Genomic DNA, 25,825 nt, shown 5'->3' with positions numbered 1-25,825 from the left:
ATAATATACAACAGCAACAAATGTGTGTGTTGAGTAAATGTTAGAAAAGAATATCGAATAAAAAAGTTATGTAAAAATTACGTAAAATTCAAGTGAAGATTTTTTTCTCGTACAAATTGATTTAATTTAAAATTAATTATAATTTCGTTTGTGTCAGTTTTCAATGTTAATAATTTTTGTGAAATAATAATTTGAGTTTAGAAAAAATTTTAATACAATTTAAGATTTCCGGTATTTAACAATTATCAATGTGGAATATTTTAACTGAAATACGCTATGTAAAAAATAGTTAAAGTATTCTTTTACGTTATAAAAACCTCCAAACTAATAAAATTACAAATAAATCAAACGTAAATGGGAGACCAATACTTTGCCTAATTAAAAAAAATGTTTATGATAAAATAAAAAAAGCAATAAAAATATTCAACAGCCAGCCAGCTTGCCAGACGCGCCGTGTGCCAATCAAAACTTAATAAACGACTACTGCGCCTAAAAAAAAATCATTAATATTTCTAATTTTTCTCTAAAATTTTTCGCTAAAAGGTCAAAATGAAAAATTGTGCATAGTATTCACGAAAATTTCCAAAAAAAAAAAAAAATATAAAAATCTATCAATTGTTGAATGTGTAACAATAAAGCAAAAAATTAGTGCTTGCAAGAAGAAGAAGCAACCGAGCAAAATTTTACAGTGAAGAAGCAGCAAATAATGTCAAAAAGTGCCACTGAGCAATATCAAATCAAAAAGAAGCGAAAACACAATAAAAACAAACTAAGCAACAACAACAACAACCAAGTGAAAAACACAAACAAAATCTATAAAAATCAAATTAAACTCAACAAAAGCAAGAACAACACCAATAATACACACAAAGTGCACAACAAAAATCCGACAATTACTGGCGGCGATTTAATTAAGCAATTAACGCTCACTGAAATTTGCCTGCAGCAGCAGCAACAACACCATCATCAACAACAACAACATTCACAATTTAAGTTGCCACACAACTACAACTACAGCATACATTTATCGGCACCACCAAAAGCAATCGTCAGCGCAAGCGTCGAAAACGACGTTCTTGTGACGTGTGGGTGCGCGTTGTGCAACAACCTTCACGTAAGCGGCGCCGCCCTACGCCAGCGCGGCATATGCGACAACGTTCAGGTGGTGTTACCGCACAGCGAGCATAGCTGTACCATTAGCAAGAACAACAACAACAGCAATAACAACAAAAACATTCTTAGTAAGAGCAACAGCAACAGCAACGTCAGCTGCAAAATGCCACTCTCACAAGGCTTCTCAGCTAAGGTGTGCGGCGGCGCAGTAAAGCGCACCGCAGCTAAACCTGCGCTACCCTACCAAGTGGAGGCCGCTAAGCGCAGCAAATCAGCCGCCGCGGACCATTTTGCACGTCTCAATCGGCAGCAATATCTGCACGCGCGCCAAGCCTGTGGCATTAGCGTCAACAACAACAACAAGTGCTCAAAGAGTAGCAACAACAAATTTGGCGCTACTTACAAGTCCACGTCTCCGCCAGGTTCGGCAACGCCTTTATTTACTGCGGGTGGCAACTATGCGCCCGCCACTGCTCTTACGCACAGCAGCAACTTGCAGTTCTATTATTTGTTAGCTGAGTCATTGACGCGCTATGGCAGCCTGCTGGAGGCATTCGATGTTTACGCATTTATAGCCAATGAGCAGCAGGACAGCTGCATACCGCTGGACCGTCTCAACACTTTTGCCAGCGCGTTGATTACGTATGCACGTCAAATGGGCGCACAACCCAATAGCAGTGCCCCAAAATTGATATCAGCATCGGGCACCGGTGTGGCCAAACTCTCCGATTGTGCTGCGCTAGAGTCGACATTGAAGGTGAAGTATGCACGCAGTGCGGCCAACTGGAGTGGAACGGCAGATGGCGTGGCATGCGGCATTACGGCTACCACACCGCCAGTACCAGATGCTGTGGTTGGTGCGGGACTGACGGACATGCATTCGCCTACGCGAGAATTATTGCGCGTGCCGAGCCCCACGCAGAATGAGGACTACGATCCGTTGCTTTGTCCGCTTTGCAGTGATATTCTGCGCTGTCCGGTTACCACCAATTGTGGCCACACTTTCTGTCGCCAGTGCTGCGAAACCATAACGCAATGTAATATCTGTCATGTGAAATTTCCACGCAGCACTTTAGACGACTTTGTCTCTGTCTCAGAGGTGTCGAGTGGCGCGCGAAACTATGCAAATACGTCCACCTCGACACTGGCAACGCTAACAACCGCAACAATGTCAGCAACGGCATTTGGCACGTCCGCAGCGTCAACCGCAAATGCATACATGATGCCATCAACAAGTTTAGGACTATCTACCGCGGCTTTGTCGACTGCATCATCAACCAATTCCAACCAGAATTCGTCGGCGGCAGCAACATTATTCACAGGCATTTCCACAAACGCGCCAGCTGCTTCAAGCGCAGTGCCGACAGCAGCAAACGATAATCCTTTGCTGCTGAGACGCTTGCAAACGCGCAACCTCGCTAGTGGCAGCAGTGGCAACGATGGCTTTGGAACAACTGTTGCGCCAAATCGTTTGCACTTGCTGCCTGCGCCAACTTCCCCAACTACAGTGACAACGGCGACTGTTGCCTCAACAACGGCCACTGCCACAACAACGATGGCCTCTTCGGCATCGGGCGGTGGTGGCACAGCTGTCGCAATAAGTGGGGCGGCCGCAAATATGAAATTCATGCCCGACGTGTTGGTGCGTCGACTGGTGGAGAAGTGGTGGGGCGCCGAACTGCAGGCGAAGAAAAACAACGAAACCGCGGCCAGCTACATGCACATGAACTTACTCGATGACGCGTTGAAATTTTGCAATGTCAGCCTAGAGAAATGTAAGTAGCAAACGAATTGAAGAAAATTTAAATATGTACATTCATATGCAGATAGGTATTACTCACACTTTAAATTGTCCGACGGTTGAAGGCACGTCTTACAAACATGCAATTACATATATAATTTAAAAGTATCATGAGTCAGTGGGCATTAGTTTTTTCCATGAACTCAGAATTGGTGACGCTTTACAGGTCAGGTGACGCTGTTAGTGGTCACAAAGCAATCAATAAAGTAAAAATTAAAATATGTGTTGGAGGCGTGATTTTTTATCACGAGTTTTTCAACTGACTTTATTATGAAAGCTCAATTACGCGCTAAGCTTTCATCTTTAGTTTGTGTAATCTTTAAATGGTGACCAACAGATAGACGCCATTTTCAGATTTTTAAAACTCATAAATCAAAATCTACTGGAGGCATTGAACTCTTAAAAGTTTCATTAAAAGCTTTTACTAATTTGCTTCCTGTAAATATTCAAAGTGAAAAGCTTGACAATCGTTTTCAGAAGCTTTTGATACGAGCTTTGATACTTTGTGGTATTGGAGTCGTTGAAAAATTCAATGCGCAAATTTTGTTGATTTTTAAATTAATCACATTTTCAAACCATTGGAAACCAGTTCGATGAAATCTGCGATGAGGCTAAAATATGATCTAAGCTAAGTTTGAATATCGAACTTTTTCTTGAATTCGCCATATTAAGCTTTCGAATTGAAAATTTGTGTAAGAAATGAGGCGATGTTTGCGAGGAAGGCGATTATACGATAAGTAGGTTTGATTGATCAATACGAGTATTTGAATTTTTTTGTTTTTTCTTGCAATTTTAAGACTTCCGAAATTAGACTTGCAAACTGAATAGGCATGCGAAAATAAAAACTATAGAAAAGGGTTGACTAATAAGTAAAATAAGCAAGTTTTTACTGCAGGCAATCTCGTGAAATTTCAGGCTTTTTCTGCTTCTTGCATTTTCAATAATATAACGCAATTCTGACTTTGCAAAGACACTGCAATTGGGAACTTTTTCATCAGAGATTATTATATTTTCATCATAAATCATTGGCTAATTTTTACTTTAAACTTTATGTCTTGAAATTTTTGGTCTATCTAACAAAGCTTGGGAACTGAAAGCTTGTGAAAAAATGTGGCTATTTAATGTGGCCATCGACAGGCAATTGAGATATACAGATTCAATTATTCAGGTTTGAAACTTCAGTTGCTTTCTTAGAAATATATAAATTTCTTAAATTAAGCTTCAGTCCTTAAAACTTTTGCAAAACACCAAGAATTCGGAAAGCTTTTTAAAAACAAACATTCATTTCTGTGAATTCTATGTGTACCATCTTTATTTTTATTTTACGTATGCACATCAAGCATATTTGACACTTATGAACTAGACAGCTGCAATATACAAACAGACTAGCAATGGAGCGCTTGAAGGTCAAAATAAATATTTTCATCACTCAAAATTTTTATTTTGATTTGTTAGAAAAGTTACTCAAAGAGAAGATCAGAATGATGATTTCCATCACTCCAGAACAGTTTTTTGTTATTTAGCAAAAAGTTATTCAAAAAAACATGGATGATTAATATTGCGCCACCTTGTATATTTATTTTTATTTAGTAGAAAAGTTACTCAAAGAGAAGATCCAAATGAAGATTTCCATCACTCCAGAGCAGTTTTATGTTATTTAGCAAAAAGTTATTCAAAAAAGGAATGATTAATATTGCGCCACCTTGTATATAATATTTATTTTTATTTAGTAGAAAAGTTACTCAAAGTGCAGATCAGAATGAAGATTTCCATCACTCCAGAGCAGTTTTTCGTTATTTAGTAAAAAGTTATTAAAAAAAAATGGATGAATTAATCATCCTTGTATACCTAATTATTTTTATTTAGTAGAAATGTTACTCAAAGAGAAGATTAAAATGAAGATTTCCATCACTCCAGAACAGTTTTTTTGTTAATATAGTTAGCAAAAAGTTATTAAAAAAAACAATTAAAAACAAAAAAATGGATGATTAATATTGCGCCACCTTGTATATTTATTTTTATTTAGTAGAAAAGTTACTCAAAGAGAAGATTAGAATGAAGATTTCCATCACTCCAGAACAGTTTTTGTTAGTTAGCAAAAAGTTATTAAAAAAAACAATTCAAAACAAGAAAATGGATGATTAATATTGCGCCACCTTGTATATTTATTTTTATTTAGTAGAAAAGTTACTCAAAGGGAAGATCAGAATGAAGATTTCCATCACTCCAGAGCAGCTTTTTGTTATTTAGCAAAAGGTTATTAAAAAAACAATTCAAAACAAAAAAGTGGATGATTAATATTGCGCCAACTTGTGTATCAATATTTCGCATGGACTACCTACCCCTATCTCTGTTTCTATTCTTTCCTAACTCTTTCTCTGATACTCTTCTCCTTCCCTCCTTTACTATCTAATCCCTTTTCAGAGCTTTAAATGCAATGGGCTTTTTAGTCTGAGTGTTTTAGGAGCCACCAAATCTCCTCGCGCTCCTTGGCTCGACCTTTTTTAAATTTCAAATTTGAATTTCATGCACGTAAATAAAAAAAATATCTGTCAAACACCAGAGCGTTTGTCAAACAAGAGACTATTTAAAAAAGATTTAAAAAATCTTCAACGGGTTTTCCATTCCTAAGAAAGTAAACGCATAATAAGAAACCTAATCATCAAATAATTTTGGTTTACGCAAATGTGGCAAGTGAGCGTAACAAACCATATTGTGCAAGAATATTTCTGCATAATCCTGCTTATCGATGCCGTTCTCCTGTTGCCATTTGTCAGTCTTGTGTATATTTGAAATAAGTATGTATGCATGTATGTGTACACCCGTCTGATTACATATACGCAAATGAAAATAAATCGAGAAAATCGATAAGCACGCAAAAGTGGTCGCTTTGCTGCTGCTGCTGCTGCTGTTGTTGGCTGTTATTATGCCGTTTTCTGTTGCCATTTTCATTGGGATTTTCATGTTTATATATCTGAATTCTGGTTGCATGTTGTTACTGTTTTTGTTGTTGTTGGCTGTGTATAACATAACCACCCACAATGCCAATGCTGATGTCATGCAGTGCACAGCGAGCTACACACATTGAACCAGCCAACCGGCCAAAAGCCACCCAAGCCACCCGGGGCCAGCTCAGAGGGCTTTGCTCAGTTGACAGCAGCGCAGAGCAACAAGTTATAAAATCTTGTACTTGTATTTGTGTGTTGTTGGGCACGCAAAATGGCATTTATGGTAGTAGTGGGTAGTTATTAAAGAGGTCACCCAATTTGTTGGCTAAGTGCTTGCCAAATTTTTCATGTACTAAATTTAAATGTGAGTAAGTTCTCTTATTCTTATTCTAACGCGGATGAAGTCTTCTTTGGATTTCACTGTGGATAAAGAGCCTTACAGATTACAGTGATCGCATGACGAAGAGAAGGGAAAATGAGTGCGTGTTAATTTTGAAAATGTCGTGCATTCATTGCATGGAGAAAATGAGCAACACCGTAAATGAAAAACTATTAAAAATCAACGAGAATTTTTAGCCACTCCAGACTTGCTTTGTTTTTATGAAATTTAAAGCGCTATAAAACTGCATAGGTACTACAATTATTTTTTATAATTCTGAATAAAATTAAAAAAAATTCAAAAAATTTTAAAATTTTTTTGAATTAAATTTTATAAATAAAAATGATGAAAATAAAAAAAAAAACTTTAAATTAAAAATTTTAAAAATTTTTTTCGAATTATTAAACAAATTTACAAAGTTTGAAACTTTGATTTTTATGATGTTTGCTGAACTGTGTTTGAAAAAAATTATGAAATTTGTAAAAAAAAGTTATCGAAACTTGTAAAAATTTGGTGATTGTGTGGTGGTAAATGAAATGAAATTTTTTAAAAAATTTTACAAAGTTTGAAACTTTGATTTTTATGATGTTTGCTGAACTGTGTTTGAAAAAAATTATGAAATTTGAAAAAAAAAATTAACGAAACTTGTAAAAATATGGTGATTGTGTGATGGTAAATGATTGTGAGTGATGGAGATTTTTACGCGCTCCATTGCTTGTCTGTATGTATATATCAGCTGTCTAATTCACAAGTGCCAAAAATGATTGACGCACTTACAATTCACAGAAATGCAAATTTGCAAGTGCAAAGCTTTCAATATTCTTAGTTTTTTCCAAAAATTTTAAGAACTGAAATTTAATTTAAGGAATTTAAATATTTCTAAGAATGGAACTGAAATTACAAACCCGATTAATTAAATCTGATATCTCAATTGCCTGTGGAAAGCCACATTAAATAGCCACATTTTTTCAAAAGTTATCAATTCCCAAACTTAATTTGAGAAACCCAAACATTTAAGGACGAACGTTTCCAGTTAAAATTAGCTTCTGAGCTTCTGAGGTTAACATAGGGATACCCTTACAAACATGTAAGCTACTCATCCTTGACGAAACTTGTAAAGAAAGCCAACGAAAGATGATGACGTAATGAAGCCACCTGCAAAATCGCCCGTCAACTGTGGCCGCCTCTAAATGTTAAACGCACAGAATCTCTGCTAAGCCAAAATAAACACTGTCTTAGCACATTGATCTCAGTTATAACGTGGCACTCTGCCTAATAGGTAGACACGCCCAAATGATGGGTGTGCAAACACATGACTTCTGTAGAAGTTGTCTAGATGAGGACGGGGAAGAGACAATCTCGCACCTACTGTGCCACTGTCCTGCTCTATCCAGACGCAGATTTACTATTCTGGGTGAATAATTTTTTGATGAGTTGGAAGATCTCGGTTCTACAGAAATCAGAGATATTTTAAAATTTTTGAAAAGCACACACTGGTTTTAGGTTGGAGAGGCATTACAATGGGCTATGAGCCTGAGTGTGTCCCACAGGACAACCGCTTCAACCTAACCTAACTTAACCTTCTGAGGTTGACATAATATCAGCTCTCGAATCTCGTGGAATGCATGCTGTGAGACTTGGAATTACCTCAAGCGCTTTTTGCGATGGATGTATGGAGAATGAGGTGGAATCATCTCAGCATCTTCTCCTTAGCTACCCTGCTCTGGCGGTGCTAAGATCCAGGCATCTTGGCTCTTACTTCTTTGCTATGCCTGCTGATACATTAGTTGGCGTCGACATTAAAAATGTGATGAATTTCATCAGCAGCACAAAGCGGTGAACGCAAACGCAGCACAGTCATCGTTCGTAAATTCGTAAACAGACTCTCCTAACCACCCCAGCACCACCTCTTCCCGCCCTCTCCCTGCATCCCATCGGTCTTCCTCTTTCACTTCACCTCCTTCATAATGGTACCTCAAAAGTACGAAACCGTTTTTCTTCGTCCAAATGTGCTCATTCCTTGGGCAACCATACCAACCTAACCTAGCTTAATTGGGCTATCGCTAGAAAAAAGCTTCAAATTTCATTATTTACGACACTATTTACATAAATTATAAATCTTCCGTTAGGATGCTTAATTTGCTATCATTTACCATAAATAACTTCTTCCCATGCGTTAGCACCGTCCAGCAGTTGAACAAGAAAAGTTTCAATCCTCACCGCATGAATAAATAGCCATCCGTGTCCCCTTTCCAACACTTTTCAAATTTAACCTTCCCAAATTGGGAAATTTTTGCCTCAGTTCAAATTGAAGCAGCTCAACCATCAGTAATTTGCACACTGCTCAAATCAACTTCGAATTTCTCTTAAATATGCACCTTACAACATCCTTGAATATTCTATCTACACTATTTCCGTTGAATTCTCGGTCACAACTATGAGCCAAAGTAGCCGTCATGCGGCTGTGTGGCCTTTCTCACATACAACTAGTGAAATTTATGAACAAGTGTTGGGAAGCCATGCTGCAATACTGAGTCACTATGCTATGCGGCCTTATGTCAGCACTCGTAAATATGTGCCTATGCGCATACATACGTACATAAGTGGGATTTGCGTTGGATTATGTTTTTCTTGTAATTTTAAATTCATTTACGTGTCAAGGCTTAGCCATGAACTAACTGCTCCACATACAGCAGAGTTTCAGAGAGAGTGATGAGTTGGGGCTGCCGCCTCTCTCTACCTTGCGTTGCAGCTGACCACGAGGCGTAAATCAATTGTGATGTTCACGTCACATCGAATTGTTCGCAAAATTTACTTTTTAAATTTCAAAGCTTTTACTCCATTAAATAATTCAATTGGTTGTCACCTCTGCGAGTGCACAATACATACATAAGTACACAGATACACACACATAAGCCCAGTAGTGCCAGGCACTGGTTTAGCGCATACGTCGTATAATTTTGAAATGCCCAGGGAGAAATGGTGCATATAAATTAAAAACTTTTAAACAGATTGGACGTTTAGATATATAAAAAGCGTACAGGGTTGGCCATATTAAACTGACCCATTGAGTAACCCTATAACTTTTTACTGTAATTTGAAATCTAAGGTTTACGTCAACAAGCCAAAGACACTAGGCGCACTTAAGGCCAATATCCGACGGGAAATAGCCGCCATATCGGCCGAGACGCTGGCCAAAACTATGGAAAACGCCGAAAAACGGGCACATTACGCTATACGAGCTAAGGGCGACCACTTGCGCGATATCATATTCAAAAAGTGATGTAAACGAATCTCCTTGAACTAAATTAAATGTTTTTCACAATGAAACACAAAAAAATGTTTCTTTTTCCATATTTTTTTAATAATCACATGGGTCAGTTTAATATGGCCAACCCTGTATATGTAGATCTTCTAAGGCAACTGAATGTTGGATCTGGCACCGTTATTACTCTGTTACTATGGTTGATAAAATTTTCAACTATACATATATCATTGCTCTTTTAATTTTAAAGGGTTAATTGCATTTTAAGGATTTAATTTTTTAAATTTCTTTTTAAGCATTTTTTTTAATGAATTTTGTGCATAGTTTGAAAGTTTATTTATGCTCTTTTAATTTTAAGGGGTTAATTTAATTTTAAGAATTTTATTTTTGTTTTAATTTTTTTTATGAATATATTTTTTATTTTGTGCAGAGTTTGAAAGTTCATTTATGCTCTTTTAATTTTAAGGGGCTAATTTAAATTGGAGGATTAAATTTTTTTTTATTTCTTTTTAAGGATATTTTTATATATATTTTATTTTGTGCATAGTTGGAAAGTTCATTTATGCTCTTTTAATTTTAAAGGGTTAATTTTAATTTTAAGGACTTAATTTTTTTTAATTTCTTTTTAAAGATTTTTTTATGATTTTTTTTTTGTGCAAAGTTTAAAAGTTCGGTTAACATGAAATTTGCTGTAAAATTATTCGCCTTTTAATAAAAAAAATTATGAAAATTAAAAAAAAAGAACCTTAAAGAAAAGTAATATATTTCCTACTGGGTAATTCATATAACATATTTACTTACATTGTGTCTTTATTTCCGTGCTTGTTGTTGCTCTGTTTATAGACACAAAAATACTTACACATATTTGTGCAGATGTGCGAATCCACGCCAGCTTTGCGGAATTGCCCGTCGGCGTGGCAGCACAATTGTCGGCACTCAGCTCATGCCGACGCACAGCGTACATATTTACGTAGATCATTCACTATATTTCATCATCTTTCAAATGATTCTGCGTTTGCGCCGGTGACATTGAACCCAACAACAAATGCAAAAACTTCTTATATTGCGGCACACAGCTGGTACGCCCAAAGGTCTGTAAATGATACGTCGTAAATACACTGAGTTTTCGCTGCTTACATACGAAGATCGTTTGAAAAGTTTGTGCAAAAATGAAAACTGCTTAATGGTTTGTGTTTAATTTTCGACATAGCTTCCTTTTAGTCTGATACACAACGTCCAGTGCTGTTTTAGTTTGTTGTTCCCTTCCGAATTATAGGATTTGTTGAAGTCTGAAAAATAGCTGTTCGTTTCTGCAATCATCTCTTCGGATGCATAAAATCTTTTTCCCGCCAGCCATTTTTTGTACATTGGTTAACAAGTAGTGGTCCGAGGGAGTCAAGTCTAGAGAATAGGGGGGGATGTGGAGAGGGTTGGAACCCTATGTCCATTCATTTTGCGAACACATCTGCTGAAGTGGCAGCTTGTCGTTGTCGTGATGGAAAGGGACTCTTTTGAAAATCACTAGATTTCCTTGATTCAAACGAATGCCAAACACACAGAAACAGACCGATCTGGCTGAAACTTTGTGTGTGTTCTTCCGGGAGATGCTACTAACTTTAACATAACCTCGATACGCGCTCGTGGTGCCATCTCTCTGACGTTGCCCTGACTTTTCTAACGACTCCCTAATTTAGTCCAAATATTATTCTAACAGTTAATAATTTATAGATATCTTTTACCAGAATTTACAACAAATAGACATCAATACGTGGGTATCGCGACTAACGAGATCTCTGACTCTTTAGCCAGAATGGGCCAACTGAGGCCAACCGTGGCCCGGAGCTCGTTCTGTCACTACCTTCTGCGGCCATCAAGACCACGGATAGCAAACGGGTTATTCTAATCCACACGCGAGCTCGGCAGGATGAGAGAGAGGCTGATGTTACCTCTCATGTCCGACCGACTGTCGCAGTTCTTCCTGTCACTAAACCGAGGGGACTGTAGAAGGCTGGTTGGCCTTCTTTCTATGGGCAAAGCACGTGGAAAAGGTAGGCATCGCAGACAGTGCACTCTGCCCAGCATGGTGAGCGGAGGATGAGATGGCGGACCACTTTCTGTGCGTCTACCCCGCCTTCGCTCGAATCAGGCTTGAGGTCTTTGGTACTGATGTGTTGAGAAGCGACCACCTTGGCTCGTTGGCACCACAAGATCTACTCTGATTTCTTAGGAGGTCGAGTAGATTTAAAGAAAGCTAAAAAGGGAATGCGAGTGCAGTAGAATGCACTCACTGTCTGAGTGCTGTACTTGCCTCTCTGACAAAAAAAACCTTTAACATCCTTTACTACTTCCTCTTCCTCTTTTTTAATAATATTAGTACCCATTTAATATTCCGTCCGCCAATGCTCTATTCAATTTTAATTACATAAGTTCTTCGTTTCTACTTTCGAGCGCTCGCTTGTCCCCGTATGAGGTGTCTGCACTGTGTGATGTCAGGTATTTCATAATGTATTTTATTGCTGGATCATCAATTGGCATTTATATTTAGAAGCACGTAAGAATTTATTACCAATGCATGATTTTCTATCGGCTTATAAGCTCTGTTGTTTTTATGGTTTTTTGTGGGATTAGATTATGCTAATTGTGATAAAAAAGACGCAGGTCGCTCATGTATGATTTGGTAACATGAATAAATGAAAACAAAAAATGAAAGCAGAGTTGACAACGTCATTAGATTGTAAGCCAATTATATTCAAATAAAAACTTCTCTTATCACGCGAGTGTGCTTTTTTTTTATCGTGCTGACTCAGCGCAAAAAGGTGATAACTATAAACAGTCATCGGTACACATATTATATATATATGTATATATGTATATACACATATGCAAAGAGCACCTGGGAGGTTTTTTTTTTTTTTTTTTTTTTTTTTTTTTTTTTTTTTTGGCGGTGAGGTTTGGTTAAAAATGTCTTCGCACCATATAGTAACCAACGCTACTACGTGTGTGGTGATTCCACTAAAAATATCCCTCCTCTGCTCTTGGATTTTTCCCTCCTCCTCGGGACTGCTTCCGCATTGCTTCGAGGTAGAGGGCCAAGACGGCGTCCCAACAAGGACACTTACTTACTCACCCTGCGTCCAGGGTCGCCTGGTTTGAGAATCCTATTTTCAATGCTCTTCAGCATAACTTTCCATTTCACGCTTCTTTTTTCGGATAATATCCTCCCCGGTGGTATCACAATGGGCCTACAGCAGGCCTAGGTGTGTCAAACCACAACCACTATACCTACCTACCTATCCTATATAAGTTTTATTTCGTTGGTGAGAAGAGCGCGAAAAGCGTCTCTTTTTTTCTTCCTAGCGCAAAATGCACATCCACCCAGGCAGACCGACCTTTAAAGCGCTTCACTGTGGTGTTATTTAACCAACATTTTAACTGAATGTTGTAAATCTCTAATGCATTAATGTATATGGATCAGCAAAGTCCGAACTAAAGGGAATTTAAATGAAAAATATATCAGGTTCACTTTTGTATCGCGAATAGCTTAAAAGTTATTTAACTCAATAGCGAAATTATAAATTTGAGTTCTACTTGAAAAGCAAATTTAATGCCTTAAAGAGTTTAAGTTACAAATTTGGAATAACTAAATAAATATTTCACAGGCGCTTCTGTGCTTCTGTGACGGTCGCCATCTCAATCAACTTTTTCATATCAGTTCGAAGTTAATGTGTGTGTGTGCATAAACATTTTTACTTGCACTAACAACTGTGTTGTTGGATTTTTGGTATTAAAGATTTATCTTAGCAAACCAAGCTAATTGGATGTAGTCCCCACTTTGCTTTCCCTCATCGTCGACACTTCAAAATGGAGCGCGCAGCTAAATTTATGGAGTGGAATGCAGCATTTTTGCACAGAATTTTGTTAGTGTCGTTTATTCGTATTCCCTAGAAATAACGAGTATAAAAATTGAAAATTGATGTAGATACTAAGGCAAAAAAAGCATCACTTTATTACACAGCATAAATCACGTTTTTAAATAACGCACGACTGACCCACTTCCTATTGCGAGTAGTCAGACGACGGCTTGTATTGGGCGGCAAAAATATTTTATTTAATTGGAAATTTTATTTTGTCATCTATTTAAGCATTCTTTTGTGTGTGTGCACAACTAAAAGAATGCTGCAGCAAAATTTTCTATGCTAGTTCGTGAAAAAATTTACGCCGAAAAAATTCTTTAGTCGCGGAAATAAATTTAGGCGTTGACGCTCATAGGCACTTTTAGCGCGCAAATTGTATTTATAGTATAAAAACAAAAAATTTCTAAATAAAATAATTTTGGGTTAGTGCACTAAATGCGGCCCCCTTTTGAGTTTCCTAATAGAGCGCAGGCTCGCAAAATTTATAATTTTTTTTATGCTACTGGTTTCCGTGGCCTATAAAAATGTGATTTTGAGTGTTGTTGTTGTTATTGAAGTGGTTGAATATTTTCACTGAAATACTCCTAATTAATGACCAGCACCGTTGTACTACCATGTCTGTTTTTTTTTTGTTTTTGTTTTTTGTTGGTTTTTGCTTCCAAGTCAGATCCATTTAGTGAGGTCCAAGTATAACAGCAAATCCTTTATCTCGATGTCTGACATCTCATTAATTTGCTGTAGGAAAGGCTTTCCTTCGCTCCTTCCGCTTGACAGCTTCTGCAGATAGGATTCAAGGGTAGGTTGAGTCTAGCTGCATGGTTCCCTACTTTCCAATGACCTGTAAGGGTTGCAGTGATGCGTGAGCATCTTAACAGATCATTCGTCCTTTGGATTTTGTATGACGGCCATGTGTTTTTTGATGTAATACATGAAGTTAGTTGCTTCCACCTTCTTTCGGCTAAAGCATGATGGATGCTTTTAGTGTGTTCAGTAGGGTGGAGACTGAAAGCGCCTCTGCTAAGTCTAGTGTCGAACCTTTTCTTGCTAGTTCATCTGCTATCTCATTACCCCGTATGTTCCTATGACCCGGAACCCATATCAAAGTGATTTCAAGCCAATGGCTATGCAATTCCATTTTCTCTCTACACTGTGAGACCAGTTTGGATGTAATGTAGTTGGAGTCTAAGGCCTTTATAGCTGGCCTTTATAGGTCTGAGAAGATAGATACTCTTGCACCAACTTACTTCTAGAGCTTTAGTGATTTGCATGCTTCTCTGATCGCCAACAGTTCTGCCTGGAACACACTGGCATAGTCAGGAAGACGAATTTACTGGGATAGGTTGAGCGGCTCCGTATGGAAGCCAGCTCCCACACCACAGTTCATCTTAGAACCATCGGTATAGATTTCAATATCGTATCTTCCAATCACCTTCCCTTTGCTCCATTCGGCTCTCGGTGGAAAACGTACCGTAAAGTCTTTTTTGAAGTTAAGGTCGGGGACTGTGTAGTCTGATCTGTTTTTGAGCAGCGAGGGTCCCTGAGGGGGAGGATCTTACTGTGACCGTACGATCTTGTTGTCACAGCATCCTATGTCTCTGAGTCTCGCCGCGCTGCAAGTAGCTATTGTTTTAATGTGTAAATCTAATGGTAGCAGATGAGTTAGTACATTGGGCACTTCAGTAGGACTGGTGCTCAGCGCTCCTGTAGTTAAGATACACGCTGTTCTTTGTATCTTTGTTTTGGATATATTCATCACTACTTTTCATAAACAAATTTTCTTAGTAAATACTTTAGCCTCTGCTTAAATTTAAGCTGGGGTGAGCTCTTTTTTTTCAAAGCTGTTTATTCTTTTTTGAAGATCTTGCATATAAGACTATTGTAGATTAAGTCTCTAAGACGTCAAGTTTTCAATAAAATTAAAGGTAAAAGCACCCAAAAACACGTTTTCAGGGATTTCTGTCCCCACTTTTCTCAAAACCCTGACTTGATGGCTACTTTTGGACACCAGAATCGTGTTTGGCGCACAAAAATTCAACGAAAAGTCAATCCCATGTCAAAACGAAATTTCAAAACCCTTGCGGGCGGGTGAACAACAACAAAAAAAAAGCAATTAGATCTGTGCAATTCAAGCAATTAACGTTGTTGCGTTTTGAGTCCACTTGATTCAAAATGGCAGCGCGCAAAATTGTGGTGAAAGTATGATCTGTAAACTAAGTACAGCCTTAATTGCTGATAGTGATCAAAGGATAGAAGTGCTGTGAATTTCTCGGGAATTCGGTATTCATGACAAAAGCCTAAATGACCTTCGCCAATACACAGAAATTTACGCGATTTTTCATTTAATTCCTAGAAATTCGCTAAAGCCTTAGCGTGATTTTAAATTTTCTGTACTTCAAATAGTGCAAATTTTCATGTATTTTCGTTTATATTCATATTTGTATATATATATGTATGTGTGCAGTGACAGATAAGAAAAGCGTCAATAAAAACAGGACGCTGTTGTCTGCCGCAGGCCGCCGACTCTCTCAAGTATTCATAAAACAATGTTGGCTTGTGCGCTGCCATCAGCTTTTAGTGCTGTTGACGTACTTTGTCCATTGCTTGAATAAAAGTGGAAAATAATTAATTGTACTTTTCCAGTGATGGGCTTACGCTCAGTGCTTTTAACGGTACATGCATACATGTACATGTGTGGGTAGGTGGGTAAAACATATGACTTCATTTGGATGCGCTGTTCGGCATAACTATGACAAAGGAATTTGTGGAGGTTTATGAAATGCGCTGAAAGAAGCTAATAGGCTGGGAAAGAGAATTACAAATACTTTTTTTGTAGTTAAATAGTATTGCAGTTGGTGAACTTGCCGTTATATGATATCTACCGGACCGTCAATTCTCTATGTCTGTTGCACTTTCCAAAGAGTATTTTTTTTGTGATGAGTAATCGGTATTAGCCCGTAATATGTGATCTGCCCATCTCAGTCTATTGATTATTATTGTGGTTATTACAGACGCGAGGGCACGTACAGTTTTGCGAGTTCATGATTGTAGCGCTTCCGCCTTTCGTCTTTATCACATAACGCGCCAAAGATTTTGCACAGAACTCACTTTTCAAAGATCAACAGTTTCTGTTTATCTGCCTCGCTGGTGATCGGGTTTCATAATAACTGAGCGATAAAGTGAAATTTTCGTTCTCCTGTCTAGAAGTCAGCTCTTTAGGTAATTGCACAAAGAGAAATCGGATAAGGATTCTAAGAGCGATTTTTGCCGAAATTTTGGTGTCGCGATTGATGATTACTCCCAGGTACTTATATTCCTTCACTACTTCGCCATCATAATCACCGAATTTAAGTATTTCACACACATTGTGTCTGACATAGTTCGAAGTAGTTCAAGAAAGCGCTTCAATTGTGGCTTCATTGCTTTCTAAGCCCATATTTTCTGCTGCTCTGTCTACCTATACTTTCGCAGGCTGCTTTCAAATTAGGCAGCGATGATGGCATAATGTCTATGCCGTCTGCGTGTGCAGTTGCTGGATTTTACGCTTGTGAGTACGCCTGAATCTCTGATAACCTTTTCAAAGGCAATATTAAAGAGAAGAGCTCAGAGTCCATCGTCTTACCGGAGTCCGTTCAGGGAAACATAATAGAGCACATAGGTAAGCCTTTTTATGTTTTCTGAATTTCGCATTATTTTTGAATTATCGAATTCGCCGTTAATACGAGTATTGGCATCGCTCTCACGTAAGTGTTTGTATGTAGCAAATAGTTTGACTAAAAATGTATCCGTTAGCTCACTGGAGGGTAAATATAAAAGAGCGTTTGCGGAAATATTCCAGTATTCAGCAAAAACTGGGTCAGAAATAACTACACATCCCTTGTTAATAAATTGAGAACCAAAATGGGTCGCAAAGTTTGCAGTATTTTTTTTTTATGTCTTTATCTGTTGAAAAGGCAATGCAGCTTGAAACAGAATTCTACGAGTACTAAGCAACGACGTAGTGCCTCGGGGCATTAATAAATAACCAACAAAGAAGCGAATTGCGTACATGGCAAAGAATGTAAAAGCATAAAAGCATAAACTAAAGCGAATAGCTGAGGCGAAGTTACAATAATAACACAGCAAGTTAATTGGAGTGTTCCTGGGGTGAGCGAAAAGCACTAAATATGCCATAATTTATGTCCGCACATATTTGCGCAGACCCATATTAAGGCTGCTATAGAGAGGGCATAGCTGCACAATGCGTAAATGTATAACAAATATCTATTATACTAAAGTTTTACGCATATTTGTATGTACATATGTATCTACATATATGAAAATCGGGATATTCACAAGTTGTTCGCAGGCCATGCGTTTGCTTGGATGTAAATGTGTGTGTGCAAATATCTGTGTAATTCTGCGAAAATGCCAAAAAGCAGTACCCTACAGCTATTTAGCTTGAAATATCATAGAAAAATGCGCAATTTTTCGGCAAGCATTCGCGAACACTACCCACACACATACACACATACATATAGTTAGATGGTTAGTTGTATGGCTGAATGTGCGCCTCTGCTCGTGTGTAAATGCATTTTCTGTTATGACATTAAACGAGTTTATGTCGACTTACAGAGAGTGCCTGCTATAAATGTTCATGTATGTGCGTGTATGCGTGTGCTTGCAAATAGCTTCATGTCACCTCATTGCAGCACAAGGATAAACCATTACACAGATCACCTACGTCAGTGCCTTGCCTTCGGAATGTTTTCTTCTGTTGGTGTGACTACGTTTTTTGTATCTTTGGATGGTAGCGTCAAAATTTTACGATGATGAAGGTGGAAATAGAGAAGGAAAAGTAGTAAAGGCAAAGCTAATGAAATGGAATTCGAGTAAAAAAAAAGAAAATAATGTGCACACTTCAGATTTCCAATTCCAGATTGAGTAATCTTATTACAGGAAGTACAGCGCAAGCAGTAAGTGGTTAAAGAAGAGTATAGTTGAAAGTTGCCTTAGAGGACAGTGATGGGAAGTGAAAAATCATTTCACTTCAACGAATATGCAAGGAAGAAATTAATCATGTATTTTAATGGCGCATTCTTGTGCTTGAAGTACTAATTAGTCAAGGTCTAAGGTCAAGCATTAGTGGCGTGTTCTATTAAATATTTAAAATTATTTTGAGACAATTAGTGTCTAAGCCCTCTCCGGTTGATATTCTTCGCCAGACATTCTTGAAAAGTCGAATTTATTTTTCAAAACAAATAAATAGAAAAAATAGTTGGCTTACCATCTACGACTGTTTTGTGCATTCCTCATAATCAGCTTGAAGATTAACGTGAGTTGAGTGCCGCGAGTGGTGACAGCAGCTCGGAGGGAACAAAACGTCTTAATTTTACGAGCATTTTAAAATAAAGTGTGGTTAAGTTTTAAGGGCCGGTGTTGATTTTGAATAAAATACAATTTTTGTAAGAAATTATTGTCATTTCTCTTTATTATGATAATATTGGTATGGCTCAATTATGTATGGAACAAAATGTCGGTCAAATGGCCGCCGCCAATGGCCTCGGTGGCACACCTCCATCCGATGGTCCAAATTTTCGATGACGCTGAGGCATAATTAGGGTTCTATGCCGTTAATGTGCCGAATTATCTCAACCTTTAGTTCTTTAATTGTTGCTGGCTTATCGACGTACACCTTTTCTTTCAAATAACCCCAAAGAAAGAAGTCCAACGGTGTCAAATCACATGATCTTGGCGGCAAATTGACATCGCCGCGACGTGAAATTATTCGGCCATCAAATTTTTCACGCAGAAGAGCCATTGTTTCGTTCCCAATTCGGGCCATAAAAAGTTCGTTATTATCTCACGATAGTGAACAATATTCATAGTAACTGCTTGACCGACCACATTTTGGAAAAAATTCGGTCCAATGATGCCGCCGGCCCATAAACCGCACCAAACAGTCACTCTTTGTGGGTGCGTTGGTTTTTCAGAAAAAAACTTAACGCTTAGGTGTGGTTTACATTCAACATCGGCCCTTGAAATTTAACCACTCTTTATTTAAAATTATTTTGAGACAATTAGCACTTAGACACTCCGTTTGATATTCTTCGTCAGACATTCTTGAAAAAGTCGACATTTTTTTTCAAAAGCAAATAAATAGAAGAATAAATAGTTGGCTTACCATCTACGACCGTTTTGAGCATTCCGCATAATCAGCTTGAAGATTAGCGTGAGTTGAGTGCCGCGAGTGGTGACAGGAGCTCGGAGGGAACAAAACGTCGTAATTTTACGAGCATTTTAAAATATATGCAGCACGTACAGGGATTCATTTATTTCGCTGCATTGCTACTGGACACGAAATCGTGGTTCATTAATGCAGTAGCGCACGAAAGGTGTCACAGTCGGTCAGGTAGGGAGATATGGCGCTTATTATTTTTTGGAATTCCGAAAGCAAGGCCAATGAGAACATTTTATTTATCAGTTCCTAGTTTCAGCGCAAAAACGTCGCTTCACAAGAGTTGGTAATGGTAATGGTTGTGCGGGTTCGGCTAAGGCCTTTATGCAGGATTCTGGTGATTAAGTGTTCCATAGACTCCTCTTCATCACAGCAGAACCTGCATAAACTTGTACTATATTGATAATAAAAATATTGTGTTAAAGTTTTTATTATAAGCAAAGTGACCTGTAAGTGCTCCACAGCGTAATCTGAGGCCCTTTTTACCTAGTGTTGCGCAGATTTTGCTCTGTTGGCACTGAAGTTCAAAACTTTTTGGAGTGATTAAGGCCGCTTGTGCCGTTCTAGTGTTGCCTGCATTTAGTTTGGATCCATGTTTAGTCTCCTATTTTATATTATTTTTGTTAAAGCCGAAAAATGGAGTTGACCCTATAAATATCCCTTCTGCCCCTTTCTTGGCATACAAGTCTGTTTTCTCGTTTCCTTCGTGTTTCATAATAGTTACTATTATTTATTTATTATTTCCAATGGTTCTTGGGAGAAACACAATGCCATAACAAATTCCTACCATTCAAATCTGTTCTGCGCCAGTTTCTTAGCTTCATTCCAGGTTAAATTCATGGCGCTCGATTCAAAATCCAACAATCGTCTCCAAGTGTTCGATGGCCTTCCTCGTCTATGGCCATTGACTGCTGCAAATCTCAAGAAGTATTGCGGCTTGCTGAGTTGTTCTCCACAGATCAGCATTCGAGGTTGTGTTTGTCCAGAAGATTTTCAAGAGTTTGCGAAGACATCGATCGATTAGTGAAAACTTGCCGTGCACAATGTTTCATGCATTCTAGACTGGACGTTGGTAGCCAAATGTTGCTCGAGCATTCCTAATGCAGTTTTAAATGACTTCGCTTGCTTGTTCTACCTGACACCGCGCTGATACTACCTAGATAGCAAAAAGGTTGCACTTCCTCCAGCTGGGTAGCATCAATCAGCAAGCGACGCATATTTTGAGTGTTCGCACGCATCACCTTGGTTTTGGAGATGTTGAAAACCAGAGCCCAGCTTTAGCGCTGGCTGCTTGTACCTATTAGTGTTGCATTGGCGCCATGTCGGAAAAAGTATGCGTTAGTAGGCAAATATCGTTCGCGCACTCGAGCTCAGCAAGCCGTTCTTGATAACGATGCAGTGGTGATAGTATGCACGTTTGACGCACCGTCTGCTAAGTTCTTTATCCTAACACCTAAGACCTGATCATAACAATTATTAGACGAGAAATATTTTTTTATTTCGCCCATAAGAGTTATAACGCAACGTAAATTTTTCTATTGCTTGCTAACTGCTATATAAGAGACATATTTTTCAGTTGCCTGCCTATTTCTATTTCTACAAGGTAATAAATATTACCCATTTTGTTTTTGAAAAACTTTTTCTACTAGAAAAATTTATATGAATTTAAAAAAAAATTAATTTTGCGCCACCTTGTATATATAAAAAGCGAAGGCATTTGCTGTGAATACCATCATATCTGCACCGTTTCTTCGATTTTCAAAAATAAGGCGTCAAATTGTCCTGTAGGTGTGCGATGATATTCGCAAAAAATGCCTTTGTGATTTTGCTTGCACCCCACTTATCAGGTAGCTTAAGGGGGCAGCCTGGTTTATGAGGTCTAAAAATTGCATGTCTTTGCGATTTTTGTTTTTAAGGAAAACATTTATTTAGCACTGCAAAGTTTTTTCTATCCTTTAGCGAACATTTAAAAAGTATAAAAAATTTTTGTACTGGTTAAAATAAGTTGAAAAAAATGTTTAACATAGAAATTAGTAGAACGCTGCAACGCTGGAGTTTCCAACTGGCGTTCAAGATACAGCTCGTAATTATTATCTGAAGCAAATGGATTTCTAATTATCATGATTTTTTATTCTAGATGAACTAAGAAAACTGAGAGAAATTCCTAAATTTCAACTTTTTGGAGGTTTTAAAGAAAAAAATGCCTTTCTATAAAAAAAAATTCACTTCAACTTGGTATAAAAATCTTGAAAATTTTTTTTTACCTATCTATTTTGTTAGTTCAAATAGAAGAGAATTTAATACTGAAGGGAACAAGCTATGATTCATTTCAAAAGGTTCATTAGTTTTTTTTTTCATTCATCTACGCCAATTCAAAGAAATCATAAAAATGAAAAGTCGAAGAAGAAGATAAAGTTTGTACTATAGCTGGCCGGTCACAGCGTAACTACCTAACGCTCGCCTACCTTTGGTTTTGTATTTACGGAAATATTGAGAATTAGGCTCTGTAACTTTGTGTGAATATTCTTAAATATATTAGGAATCGCTTAAAACGAAAAAAAAAATAGATTTTTTTGACCTTATAAACCAGGCTCCCTCCTTAAATATTAACATCGGATCGCTAGATCTATATGTATTCACTGCGCTATGCCTATGTTGTCGTAAAGCTCATACAGTTCATTGTTCCAACGCCCACTTTACTCGCCGTTGCTAACGGGCAAAGGTGCAAAAATCTTCCTCAGCATCTTTCTCTCAAACAGTCCGAGGGACGCCTCATCGGAAATTGGATTAGATTTCAAGGCTGACATTATTATCGGTGTTAATGCTGGTTCCTAGATAAATCGAGTTTCATACAACCGCGAAATCATAACTGTTAACAGTGACGAGGGTGACGTTACCGAAAGGACCCGAATTTATGTCCGGTCAGAAGCTATCACTCAAGTAGCATTCTCCAAACATTTTTGAGGAATATTTGTGCTGCTACAACAACAACCAATATTTCTGGTATACTGTTATCGCTCAATACCAGAAGATTTCCGTTTTTATTACGCATTTAAATTTAAGTTCTTAATGCTTTAGAATTAACTCAACTTGAAGCTTTTTCTTTAAGTCTTAAACTCTCTTCCAAACTTGGCACCGCTAACGATTCCCACTCAAAACAAAGCCACTGATTGTGCGCATTCAAATGCGCGACGTCTTTGTTAAATCGAAAGCAATATAGCATTCAAGTGACGCCTGCATGTGAGTACTTGTGTGTATGTGTGTGCCTTCGAGTGTTCCAGTTTACATGTGCACGGAAAAATTTTCAGCGCATATCCTTTTATTTCATTAAAATTCCACCGAGAAATTCTTTCAAACACGCAATCACATGCGCACGTATTTATATACTCGTATACCACTACATACATACCTATGTATGTATATACAGTAAAGCCTCTGCTAATGGACACCTCTATTAGACGAGCACTTTCCTTGGGCGTCAATTTTTTGTTACACCGAGTCTCAGGTATCAGAACAAATTACCCTCTCTTGACGTTAAGTGTTCGCCCAAGGGAGGCTTCACTGTTCATGTAGATATGTCTACGTGTATGTATGTACATAATGGCCACAGGCATCCGCCGCAACAACAATTTAATGGCAACAAACACACGCACGCAATTGTGGCCTTTATGGTAATCTCGTTTCGCCTCAATCCGCCACGCGTGTTGGCGCTGACATATTTCAACTTTTTTCCAGCACAGAATTTTTTCTATAAGCAGAGAGAGCGCCACAAAAGTGGATTGTTTTAATATTAAAATTGTTTGCCAAGTAGGCTACGATGCAAAAAATTGTCGGTCGCGCAAAGGATATCGCATAATGGGAATCGCTATGAACTTATATACTCACACACAAACACACGTATGTATGAGTAGCTGCCCCTTTGATCACTTGCTTATTTTTAGCCCGTTGAAGTGGGCGTTGGCATTTCAATGCGCCGCTGTCAAATGAGAATGACTGCCGAGTTCATTGCACTTCCTTTTATGAGTTCACCATTTACGCCGCTGCAATCAGCATAGCAAAGAATTTTTTATGAATGCGATTAATACTTAAAAAAAGAGCTGCCCTGTTGAAAGCATGCACACGCAAGCCAGCGTAGAGAAGTTCATAAAGTTCATTGTAGTACTAAAATATTGATGGAGAATGAAACAATTTTTAATGCCTATAAATTTTAAAGCTGTAGTACAAATTCGCAAAAGCACAAAAGCGCAGGCAGTGGAGTTACGTAAAAAAATTCTCTTTAATGAATTATTTGCATTGCGACACATCCAAGCTGCTGCCCGAAGGCGCAACAGTTTCTTATTGCAACTTGAGTTATTGTTGGGCTTGCGGTTGTGTTGTAAGCCGTGCACAATTATCGCATGTCAATTCAGATCAGCAGCAACAACTGAAATAAAGGCGCTCAAAGCGCCGCACCTAATTTAGACATATAAGATTTCACCTTCTCGCCCAGCAGGCTGCGTTCGTTGTTTAAAAAGTGAGACTTCGAGTTGCACGGTGGGTCGAAATTTGAGAAATTATTGCAAAAAAAAAAGAAAATTATAATAATAAAATATATGAAAAGACTAAATATATATATAAGTCCTACAGATGAATTCAGTCTGCTTCTAAAGGGTGGTTAAGTTTCAAGGGCCGGTGTTGATTTTAAATAAAATACAATTTTTTTAGAAAATTATTGTTATTTCTATTTACTATGATAATATTGGTATGACTCAATTACGCATGGAACAAAATATCGACCAAATGACCGCCACGGCCTCGGCGGCACACCTCCATCCGATGGTCCAAATTTTCGATAACGCTGAGGCATAATTGAGGTTCTATGCCCTTAATGTGCCGAATTATCTCATCCTTTAGTTCTTGAATTGTTGCTGGCTTATCGAAGTACACCTTTTCTTTCAAATAACCCAAAAGAAAGAAATATAACCACCCTTTATTTAGTTTACTACCTAAAACGAACCTTGCAGGATGTTTGTTCGGCTAAGACCTAATTGCGGTGCACGTCTGAATGTTGTCTCACAAGTGGAAGTCCTTAAAATTCTGTGCAGCTTCCGAACGGCTGATTGGTTGCCTTTTAGAAGATTTTTTATAGCAGTTTGAGACCAGTAAGTTTGCCATTCTCTGCGAGGAGCAATCGAGCAACCAGAACATGTTTATTAACTAACATCCAAAAATCGCAGGCACACCAAATTTAGCGAAGTCCTCAACCATCTGTGCGATCCTTCTGCCAGGAAAATGTGAAACGCAGATGGCGCTCCAAGCGTAAGAAGGCGTTGTTCCTAAGCAACGACAGGTGGGCACTCTCACTACTTAGGACTGATAGCGGCAGGCTAATCACTTAACGAAACCAACACAAGACAGGTGTTGGCGAGGCCCTATGCTCCTGAGAGAAGTGAAAAAAGGGGGGAAGAAACGCCCAAACTGGTAATTGAAGTCAAATTCTATTGGTAGTGTATGATGAGCTTGCCTTTTCAGCTGTGATGGGTGCCTAGTTAACTTAAGAACTATGAATACAATGTGAGACGACGTAATATCGTAGCTGAAAGGCTAAAAGCTGTCTCTCCCAAAAGTCTGTCCTTTTCTTGGGGTCTTTCGGCTAAAAATTTCAAATTCAGTTTTACTACAACTGAGCTCAGTATCGAATAGACGAGTACTCGTATATCGACTTTTGCATGTGCGAGAAGTGCGTGCATATGGTGCCATTGTAGCTAAACGATATTAATTATAGGGTGGCGCAAAATTACACCCCATCGAAAGTTTTATGATTTTCGACGTCGTACGTTAATCATATTTGGCACTTGTGAACTTAACAGCTGTAGTATACAAGCAAGCAAGTAGTGGAGCGCGTGAAGATCAAAATATAGATTTTCCTCACTTAAAATAATTTTTTTTATTTAGTAAAAATAACTAAATTGGATGATTAATTTTGCGCCACCTGGAAACTGACTGAAAAAGACAGAAATTGGTAGGAGAAGCAGATCAAAATATAGATTTTCGTCACTCAAAATATTTTTTTTGTTCAGTAAAATTTTTTTTTCAAAAACTAAATTGGATGATTAATTTTGCGCCACCTGAAAACTGACTGTACAAAACAGAAATTGGTATGAGAAGCGGGAAATTCCTTTGGGCTTGTCTACCCTGCATGGGTACTGAGG

At 38.0% G+C, this 25,825-nt stretch overlaps 1 protein-coding gene across 1 annotated transcript in view; it reads left to right on the top strand.

Moving 5' to 3' along the window:
* Nucleotides 1-556: 556 nt before the first annotated feature.
* Nucleotides 557-25,825, top strand: part of LOC129240447 (uncharacterized) — an 85,015-nt gene continuing 59,746 nt past the window's right edge. The window contains exon 1 of the mRNA XM_054876239.1: nt 557-2,888. Coding sequence (XP_054732214.1) covers nt 707-2,888 — 2,182 coding nt within the window. The 5' untranslated portion in view covers nt 557-706. The remainder of the gene's footprint in view (nt 2,889-25,825) is intronic.

Source organism: Anastrepha obliqua, chromosome 3 (genome assembly GCF_027943255.1).
Source record: "Anastrepha obliqua isolate idAnaObli1 chromosome 3, idAnaObli1_1.0, whole genome shotgun sequence".
Classification (NCBI taxonomy): domain Eukaryota; kingdom Metazoa; phylum Arthropoda; class Insecta; order Diptera; family Tephritidae; genus Anastrepha; species Anastrepha obliqua.
Note: the sequence above shows the minus strand (reverse complement) of the source record. Positions and strands in the feature narration are given on the sequence as shown.